This window comes from Eriocheir sinensis, chromosome 16, assembly GCF_024679095.1.
Source record: "Eriocheir sinensis breed Jianghai 21 chromosome 16, ASM2467909v1, whole genome shotgun sequence".
NCBI classification, from domain to species: Eukaryota; Metazoa; Arthropoda; class Malacostraca; order Decapoda; family Varunidae; genus Eriocheir; species Eriocheir sinensis.
This window is the reverse complement of record NC_066524.1, coordinates 14,604,161-14,614,205: the sequence shown is the minus strand read 5'-3', so window position 1 is coordinate 14,614,205 and position 10,045 is coordinate 14,604,161. Positions and strand designations below refer to the sequence as shown.

Below are 10,045 nucleotides of genomic sequence, written 5' to 3'. Positions count from 1 at the left end.
AAAATAACTCCTGCTGGTGGTGTTGGCGGGGATGTAACAGCAGGGGAGGCCGAGGGACGGAAAGAAAACGGGGAGTGTGTGTGAGCGTCCCATTCTGTCACCTCTTCCCCGCTCACTCGCTCGCTGCTCCGCCCACCCCGCACTCACACACGAACCTTCTATTCCACAGCGACTCCCACGCACTACACAGCCTCCACGCACTCAACAGTAAGTTCTAAAAGACTGCAGAATCTATGAAGAGTGTTTTGGGTTATGTTTTGTCAGTCTTAGTTGCTTAAAAGTGGATGATTTCATAGTTTTTAGAGAGGAAGGTAGAGAGAATGAGGGATGGAAAAAGAGTTCCTGGTTGGGGGTAAGAACGAAACGCCGGGGAAATGAATGGTGGATGTTTTAATGGTGTTTTATTTATGTGTTATTGCTTGGATGTGGGTAAGTTTGTCTTTAGTTATGATAGAGAATGAGTGTGTTCTTAACTACATAGCTGAAGGTGAGAACTAGGAGACAGAACTAGGAAAGGTGTGACCGGCATCTGTGTGTATAGATGTGTTTTAGGGTGTTAAGGTGTGTAGGTATGTGTTAGGGTGATGAGAGGAGTGTAGAATAGGGTGTTGTATGTGTGTGTATGTGTTGTGGGTTAGCTTACAGGATGGGTATGTTTTGAAAGGAAACAGGAACAGGAAGTAGCGAAATGTCTTTGTCTTAAACTGGGTGCCTTCTGTGGGTGCCTTCTGTGGGTGTGGGTGTGGGTGTGGGTGTCCAGCGGAAGTGTTATTTATACAAGAGCCCGTAAAAATAGATGAATGTTTTAGACACAAGTAGATTGATAACGTTTATAGTTCGTGTTACTGTTATTCATTTCCTTAATTTTCCTATCATTTATTTGCATTTTCCTATCATTTATTTGCATTTTCCTATCATTTATTTGCATTTTACTACCATTTATTTGCATTTTCCTATCATTTATTTGCATTTTCCTATCATTTATTTGCATTTTCCTTCCATTTATTTGCATTTTCCTATCATTTATTTGCATTTTCCTATCATTTATTTGCATTTTCCTATCATTTATTTGCATTTTCCTATCATTTATTTGCATTTTCCTATCATTTATTTGCATTTTCCTATCATTTATTTGCATTTTCCTATCATTTATTTGCATTTCTCTATCATTTTTTTTCATTTTCCTATCATTTATTTTCATTTCTCTATCATTTTTTTTCATTTTCCTATCCTTTTTTTTAATTTTCCTATCATTTATTTTCATTTCCCTATCATTTATTTGCATTTTCCTATAATTTTTTTCATTTTCCTACCATTTATTTGCATTTTCCTATCATTTATTTTCATTTTCCTCTCATTTATTTTCATTTCCCTATCATTTTTTTTCATTTTCTCATCATTTATTTTCATTTTCCTACCATTTATTTTCATTTTCCTACCATTTATTTGCATTTTCCTACCATTTATTTGCATTTTCCTATCATTTATTTTCATTTCCCTATCATTTTTTTTCATTTTCTTATCATTTATTTTCATTTTCCTATCATTTATTTGCATTTTCCTACCATTTATTTGCATTTTCCTATCACTTATTTTCATTTCCCTATCATTTATTTTCATTTTTCTATCATTTGTTTACCTATAATTCATCTTTTTCTTTTAGTTTCATTTTCTTTTCATTGATTTTCCTATCCTTCATTTTCTCATCCATTGTCCTATTTTTTTCTATCTTCCTGTTCATTTTCATTTTCCTATCCTTCATTTTCCGCTCCTTCATTTTCCTATTCATTGTCCTATCTCTTATCTTCCTATTCGTTTTCATTTTTCTATCCATTTTTCTATCATTTATTTCCCTATCCTTTTTTTTCCTATCATTCATCTTCCTGTTATTCACTTTATTAATATGCTCTTTGTTTCTTCTGCTGCAAACGAATGTATGAATAAGGATGTAAAAAGATGAGTGAATAAACAAGTGCATAAACAGTTTGGCACAGGAACCTTTCTTAGCCAACGCAGCAACAATGACAAACTGGATATATATATTTCTCTCTCTTTTTTTTTTTTTTTTTTTTTTTTTTTTTTTATGGGTATAGTACGAAGAGGAAGTGGGTTATCTCTCTCTCTCTCTCTCTCTCTCTCTCTCTCTCTCTCTCTCTCTCTCTCTCTCTCTCTCTCTCTCTCTCTCTCTCTCTCTCTCTCTCTCTCTCTCTCTCTCTCTCTCTCTCTCTCTCTCTCTCTCTCTGCTTCATTTTCTTACTTATTTTTTTTTCCTTCATTATCTCCATCACCATCACATTAAATCTCCCTTCATCCTCACCATCATCATCACCACCACTCCATTATATTCCATCATCACCACCATCACCACACTATTTCCCCTTTTATCATCACCACCATCACCATCACCTTATTCCCCTTCTTCCATTTCATCACCATCACTATTATTTTCCCCACGTCACCACCACCATCATCACCATCGCTATATTATTTTCCCCACGTCACTACCACCATCATCATCACCCTCCAATCCACCCCCCAGGAATATGCGTCAGGTGCCCACGGTGGGATGGAGCGCGGGGGGTGGCGGTGGACGGCCCCCTGTGATCCAGCCCACGGCCTATCATAACACCGGGCCGGGGGTCAAGTGTTGTTGCTGTACCTGTTGCAGCTGTGTCAACCTGCAAGTCGTCAGGACCAAGCCGGGCATGTTGAAGCTGGCGGAGTTGGTGAGTGGGAGAGGGCAGTGTTTTTTTTGTTTTGTTTTCTTGTTTATTTATATATTTAGTTAGTTAGTTTTTAAGAGAAGCAATGGACTGATTTTTAAGGATAATGATATGTTTTTTATTGTTTTCTCGTTTATTTATTTATTTAGTTAGTTTTTTAGAGAAGCAATGGACTGATTTTTAAGGACAATTATGTTTTTTTTATTGTTTTCTTGTTTATTTATTTATTTATTTAGTTAGTTAGTTTTTAGAAGCAATGGACTGATTCTTAAGGACAATTATGTTTTTTATTGTTTTCTTGTTTATTTTTTAGTTAGTTTGTTGGTTTTTAAGAGAAGCAATGGACTGATTTTTTTTTTTAGGACAATTATATGTTTTTTGATAGATTGATGTATGTTTTTATTTTAGAGAGATAAATTATATTGTGAATTTGTAGGATTTTTCTTTGCTTTTTCTTAATGTCTGATTGTTTTTTTATGGTAATGTTTTCTGGCGATTTTTTTTTGTGTAAGAAAAACAAACGATGGAGTGATTTTTTTAAGGACGTCTTTGATTTGTTTCGTTTATTTATTTATTTATTTTTTATTTATCTCTTTATTTATCTATATTTTTTTCTGTGTGTGTGTGTGTGTGTGTGTGTGTGTGTGTGTGTGTGTGTGTGTGTGTGTGTGTGTGTGTGTGTATTTTGTGCGTGAAGAGATTAAATTTATTGTTTTTTAGTGTGCTTTTGTGAACGTATTGTGAAAGTTATTGTTACTATTCTTGTTTATATTTTGAGTGTGTTTGTGCTCACCTTCACACCTCAACACCACCACACCACTCACCTTCAACAACACCACCACATCACCATCTTCACCACCACCAACACCAGTCCCCATCATCACCGTCGCCCTCCTCACCCTCAGATCCTGTCCGCCATCTGTCTCACCCTCTCGCTGGACTTCGGGTTGGCCTACAGCAGTACCATGGGAGAGGCGTTCACGGTCTTTCTGGTCACCTCCTGCGCCTGCCTCCTCGTGGTCAGCCTCCTCCTCTTCTGCTACCTCATCTCCGCCAACTCCTTCAACCTCATCCGATCCTCCGTGCTGGTGAGAAGGGGATGAAAGGGGTTGAAGAAAGTTGGGTTCGCTTGGGGTTCCGTTGGGATGGGTTGGGGTGAGTTAAGTTGGGTTTCGGTTGGGTTAGGGTTGGGTTGGGATGGGTTTGGTTAGGCTGGAATGAGTTGAATAGGGTTGGATTTAGGTTGAATTGAGGTTGGGCTAGGTTGAATGGGGTTGGGCTTAGGTTGAGTGGGGTTGGGTTAGGTTGAATGGGGTTGGATTTAGGTTGAATGGGGTTGGGTTTAGGTTGAATGGGTTGAGTTGGGTTAGGTTGAATGGGGTTAGGTTAGGTTGAATGGGGTTGGGCTAGGTTGAATGGGGATGAGATGGGTTGAATGGGGTTGAGCTAGGCTGAATGGGGCTGGGCTAGGTTGAATGGGGCTGGGTTGGGGTGGCAGAGTGGGGGGTGATTGATGTTTTTTTGTTTTGTTTCGTTTCTCATTTGTTTTCTGTTTTGTTTCTTCTTGTTTGGTTCTTTTATAATATTCTCTTCCTCCGACTTTGTTTTACTTGTTTTTATTTCAATTTTTACACTTTTTATTTTAATTCATTCGGTTGGTTTAGTTTCGTTCTTAATTTGTATTTTGTTTTTCTAGTGTTTGTAGCTTTTACTTTTTTTAATATGTTCTTCTTCCAGTTTTCTTCTAAATTTTTTTATCATATTCGTCTTGTTATTGTTGTTCTCTTCCTTCAATTTTTCTTCTTGTTCTTGTTATATTCGTTCATGTTCTTTTTCTATATTATTTTTGTTATTATTCTCACTACTGTCTTCGCCATTACTACAACCACCACCACCACCACCACCACTACTACTACTACTACTACTACTACTACTACTACTACTACTACTACTACTTCTATTACCCCTCCAGGAGACGGTCTTCAACATCCTGGCCTGCGTTCTCTATCTCACCTCGTCGTCCTACCTGTCCTGGGCCGTCAACACCTGGCTCTACATCGAATACCTCTACAAGATCCAGTACGCCGTCTACCCCGCCATGTCCGCCGCCTACGTAAGTCCTGTACACCTGGGAACACCTGGTGGGGTATGTTTGTTTACCTCTCTCTGGTTTTAGCTTTTACTTTTTAATATTTTCTTCCAGTTTTCTTCTAAGTTATTTTATCATATTCTCCTTCCCGTTTATCTCTTCTCTCTCCTGTTCTCTCCTTTCCATATGTCAATCTCTTGTCCTATCTCTCACTGTACACCTGGGAACACCTGGTGGAGTATGTTTGTTTACCTCTACCTGGTTTTAAGAATGGGTTTTCCTTCCCCTTTCTCTTTTCTCTTTCCTGTTCTCTCCTTTCCATATATCATTTTCTTGTCCTTTCTCTCACTGTACACCTGGGAACACCTGGTGGAGTATGTTTGTTTACCTCTACCTGGTTTTAAGAATGGGTTTTCCTTCCCCTTTCTCTTTTCTCTTTCCTATTCTCTCCTTTCCATATATCATTCTCTTGTCCTTTCTCTCACTGTACACCTGGGAACACCTGGTGGAGTATGTTTACCTCTACCTGGTTTTAGGCGTGGGTTTTCCTTCCCCTCTATCTCTTCTCTTTTTTATTCTCTTCTTTCCATATATCAGTTTCTTGTCCTATCCCTTCCTGTACACCTGAGAACACCTGGTGGAGTATGTTTACCTCTACCTGGTTTTAGGCGTGGGTTTTCCTTCCCATTTATCTCTTCTCTTTTTTATTCTCTCCTTTCCATATATCATTTTCTTGTCCTTTCTCTCACTGTACACCTGGGAACACCTGGTGGAGTATGTTTGTTTACCTCTACCTGGTTTTAGGCGTGGGTTCTGCTTTCCTTATATCTCTTCTCTTTTTTATTCTCTTCTTTCCATATGTCAGTTTCTTGTCCCATCTCTTCCTGCACACCTGAGAACACCTGGTGGATTATGTTTGTTTGCCTCTATCTGGGTGTTTTTTCCTTTCCCTCTATCTCTCTTTCTTATTCTCTCCTTTTCATATGTTATTTTCTTGTCCTATCTCCTACTGTACACCTGGGAACACCTGGTGGAGTATGTTTGTTTACCTCTACCTGGTTTTAAGAATGGGCTTAGACTTGTGTGAATATCTTGATGGGACAGTTTTTCTTATTACTGTTTCGTGATGTGTATTTTTTTTCTTATTTTCGTATTATTGGTTATACTACTTTGGTTTTATCAGGTTAAAGGGATATTATTAAACTGTTTTGTGTAATTCTTTAGGTCGAAGTAGTGTTTTTTTCGTAGCATTGTTTAAAGAGTAATAATATAAAGGGTTTCAATTTTCTTGGCATTTTGCATATATATGTTTGCTCCTCGTTAGTTAGTTAGTTGTTTAAAGAAATTGTTATTGTCATTATCTTTATTTTTCCGTTTTTCCATGTGGTGAAATATTTTTGTCACATAGTTTACCTTGTTTCAGTTGCCTTTAAATTCCTTTGTGTGGTTTTTGTGAGTTTTTGTTTTCTGTGTTCCTGAATTGCGTACTTGTTCTTGTTTTGCTTTGTTTGTTTCTGTTCCCGTCACTCCCCCACCCCTCCACTCCCTCCCTCAGGTCCTGGGGCTGGCACTGGGGGTGATTCACGGCCTGGATGCCTGGATCGCCTACAGACACCTCAAGGGCAGACCCGGCCTGTAGAAGACAGCGAAAGTCTGGATCAAGGGTCACAAATTGCATTAATACTCCCGACCTTTAAAGCGACGTAAGGCACTAAACTATTTTTAAGACTTTTACAATATAGCAGAATAATAAATCTTTTTCTAGTCTGACTTGTTTTAACACCACAAGACTTAGACATACATAGGATGGAAGATGCTTAAACAACCTTATTTTGAATGTTTTACGTGTGTGTGTGTGTGTGTGTGTGTGTGTGTGTGTGTGCTCAGTAACAGAAGCTGATTTGGCATATTCAGCCTGCCATGAAAGAAACTTAAATTAGTATCCCTTAAAAATCCAACAAAAACTCAACGAAAACGGAACGTGAGTATCGATTTATGCCAGGTGCTCCAGGTATGACTAAACTATATTACTACCTGACCTAATCCACCTGTCAGCATCAATTCACTATATTATGGATGTCTAGGAACTTTAAAGAACATATCTAAGTCTGTATTCGATGGTATGAGTTTTTTTTTTTCTTGTTTCCTTTGAACGCTGAACCGAAAGAAAACGAAGCGGGGTCTCTCTCATTGATGCGAAACCCGAGAGTCGAAGCATCAGTGAACCTTTTTATTTATTTTATTTTTCTTGTCTGGGTTTAGTTACCATCTTGAGACAGTGTGCGAAGGACGTGTTGAGTGTGTGTGTGTGTGTGTGTGTGTGTGTGTGTGTGTGTGTGTCCTCTTTTTCTCATTCTCATTTACTCTTTTGTTATCTTTTGTTCCTGGTCTGTTTTTCATTATCTTACTCCTCTCCTCCTCCTTTACATTTTCTTTATCATTCCTACAGGCCCCTTCCTTCTTGTTTTTGTTTTAGCTGCGTGAATTGTAGTAATAGTGATTGTTCTGCTCCTCCGCCCCCTCCTCCTCCTCCTCCTCCTCCCGGTCTATCGTTTGTGGTGTTCGTAAGGATAAGGACACAGACTCCCCCCCAACTACCACCACTACAGCACCTTCGGCCTGGCTGTATAAGAGTAAGTAGGCTACATGATATCTATTTGTGTTCTGTGGAGGCGTGGCCATGGTGAGTGACAGGGGTGGAGAGGGTGGTGCGTGAGAGAAGAATCCAGACCAATGAGCAGATAGACAGTAGTCATGTATCGGATGTCGGCATCCGCATCCGCGGAACATCCGCATAAATTTTCACATCCGAAACCACATCCGCAGTTTTCAAAAATGAAACATCCGCATCCGCATTTGTGATGAAGTAAATATCCGCATCCGCACCACAAACAAACCGGATGTGGCGGATATATTTTATACATTACAGAGTCACTGACTCAGAGTACAGACTACAGAGTACTGAGCTTGCGAAGTTGAAGAGAATGAATTAATGCACGTTTACTTAATTATGTACTAAAATTACACCTTGTATTCATTTTTCAAATTTACACAACCTAATGTGTCAAGAGTTTTGCGGAAAAACATAAGAACATAAGAATGTAAGGAGTCTGCAAGAGGCCGGTTGGCCTATTCAAGGCAGCTCCTGTAATCCTAACCCCACCTTACCTCTCTATCCATGAATTTATCCAACCTCTTCTTGAATGTATCTAGGATATTGGCACCCACAACATGACTGCCAAGCCTGTTCCATTCATCCACCACTCTATTGGTGAACCAATTCTTGCCTATGTCTTTGCTGAATCTGAATATGTCTAACTTAAAACCATTGCTACGCGTCCTACCTGGCTCTTATACTACCAAAACCCTATTGACATCCCCCTTATTAAAGCCCTCCCTTCCCCCCCGCCCCCCCCCCTGTGGGGTCCCTTCCTCGCGGGGATGCTTCGCGTCCGCAGACCTCCACATCTATGGCCCCCCCCTCCCCCCCCCCCCCCCCCCTGTGGGGTCCCTTCCTCGCGGGGATGCTTCCACCCCCCTTCCCCCCTGTGGGGTCCCTTCCTCGCGGGGATGCTTCGCGTCCGCAGACCTCCACGTGGCTACTTCCCCCATCGGCACCGCCAAGGGCACCCCGGCCCACCTGCAGGCCAGCGCCTCGCCCGCCGGGCCGGCCCCTCTCAGCGCCTGCTCGCGGGGCGTCACCGGCGCGTCCACGAAGGAGACGCTGCAGAGGACCGTTTTGTGTCTTTGGTTTTATTAAGAAAAGAAGTGTCTGATGAGTCTGAGGGCGTGAGCGTAGTTAAGTTATAGTAGGATGGTGTCGCTCAATGTGTGTATGCATGTATGTACGTATAGATGGATGTCGATTAAAGAAGAGAATGTTAAAGCCATCAAGACACCAGGAGTGGGGAAACATATTTGGTCCCCTCCCTTAATAGAATACGGAATCTGAAGCTGTTTTTTTATTAGGAAATAGTGTGTGTGTGTGTGTGTGTGTGTGTGTGAGAGAGAGAGAGAGAGAGAGAGAGAGAGAGAGAGAGAGAGAGAGAGAGAGAGGTGTGACTGTGTGTCGTGTGTGTGTATGTACGTATTCGTGTTTGTAAAAAATATATACATGCAGCATTATGTATGTCTGTATAATGTGTATGTAGACCCTACACCCTGTTAAAGTTCACGAGAAAGATTTCAGTGCTTCGTCATTAACTATACATATTGTATAATTATACAAAAATATGAACTGGCAGCGCTGAGCACTTCTTATCGTTCGAGTGTTGTCGTGTTGCGGCGTGTGCCCGGCGGTGTAGCGGCACAGGAACAGAGTTGCAGATGAATTGGATTTTTCACAGCGGAAGTGTAGTTACCATGTGTTCAGGATTTAGGCAATAGTGAATTACCAAAATCCTGAACACATGAGCATCCGTGAAAATGTCTTAATTTCATATCAGTAACCGCATCCGCAATTTGGTAGAAACTGATATCCGCATCCGCTTCCGCATCTGCATACACATCCGCATCCGCGATCTCGAAAATCTGACATCCGATACAACTCTAATAGATAGTTAATGAATTGATGGAATAGAAGGGGAAATAGATACATAGGTAAATCAATGAGTGGAAAATCGTATAGGTACTTAATAAAACATTCTCTCCCCCGAATAAAATTACTACGTCATCTACAATATTGGGGAACGGTTTTTTTTTGTGTGTGTATATATAAACGGAATGTATATTAACACCCATTTATTTTAATACGAGAATATATATATAAATGTTTTGTATATAATTATTTCGTTCATTTTTTTCGTATACTCTCTTGTCAGTTTCGTTAAGTTCACCGTTCCTCTCATTCATTTAGTTTTCTTCTTTTAAGTTGTTTTAAGTTCTTTTAAATCACAATCTTTCTCATTCCACTTTAGTTTAGTTTACCATTCTTTATTTTTTGTTATTCCGTTTTCCTCTCCTCTCCTCTTTTACCATCTCCCTCATTCTTCAATATATATCTTTTCCATCATCTTTCTCTAGCTCCCTTCCACTCGCCTCGTCATCACTCTTTCCCTAGCTTCCCGTTTTCTTTTTTGTCGTTTTCTGTCGTTTTCGTCGCCTCCATTGTCGTTCTCTTGTTTTCGTTCTTTTCTTATGCCGTTCTCGTCGTCTCTGGTTCTCCTCGCATCCATATCATGAATGTCGCCTCCAGTCTCCTGTCGTTCTTCCCTCGTTCTGTCGTCGTCGTCTC

General features: G+C 40.1%; 3 protein-coding genes across 3 annotated transcripts in view; 2 read left to right on the top strand and 1 right to left on the bottom strand.

Annotated features, from left to right (window-relative positions):
- The first annotated feature begins 39 nt into the window (after positions 1–39).
- LOC126999347 (protein singles bar-like) lies at positions 40–6,579 on the top strand. Its single transcript, XM_050861870.1, has 5 exons — positions 40–207; positions 2,540–2,726; positions 3,629–3,811; positions 4,696–4,836; positions 6,368–6,579. The coding sequence occupies exons 2-5, from the start codon at positions 2,544–2,546 to the stop codon at positions 6,449–6,451; spliced, it is 591 nt and encodes a 196-aa protein (XP_050717827.1). The 5' UTR covers positions 40–207; positions 2,540–2,543; the 3' UTR covers positions 6,452–6,579.
- A 549-nt stretch (positions 6,580–7,128) lies between these two features.
- LOC126999339 (uncharacterized) overlaps positions 7,129–10,045 on the top strand; it is a 37,847-nt gene continuing 34,930 nt past the window's right edge. The window contains exon 1 of the mRNA XM_050861860.1: positions 7,129–7,445. The gene's annotated coding sequence lies outside the window, so the exon portion shown is untranslated. The remainder of the gene's footprint in view (positions 7,446–10,045) is intronic.
- LOC126999346 (WD repeat-containing protein 86-like) overlaps positions 9,540–10,045 on the bottom strand; it is a 14,600-nt gene continuing 14,094 nt past the window's right edge. Inside the window, exon 9 of the mRNA XM_050861869.1 lies at positions 9,540–10,045. This exon is cut by the window's right edge and continues 245 nt beyond it. The gene's annotated coding sequence lies outside the window, so the exon portion shown is untranslated.

Coding starts and splice junctions, on each gene's coding strand:
- LOC126999347 (XM_050861870.1), top strand. CDS start 2,544: ATGCGTCAGGTGCCCACGGTGGGATGGAGCGCGGGGGGTGGCGGTGGA. Junction 2,727..3,628: donor TGTTGAAGCTGGCGGAGTTG/GTGAGTGGGAGA, acceptor CCTCACCCTCAG/ATCCTGTCCGCCATCTGTCT. Junction 4,837..6,367: donor CCGCCATGTCCGCCGCCTAC/GTAAGTCCTGTA, acceptor TCCCTCCCTCAG/GTCCTGGGGCTGGCACTGGG.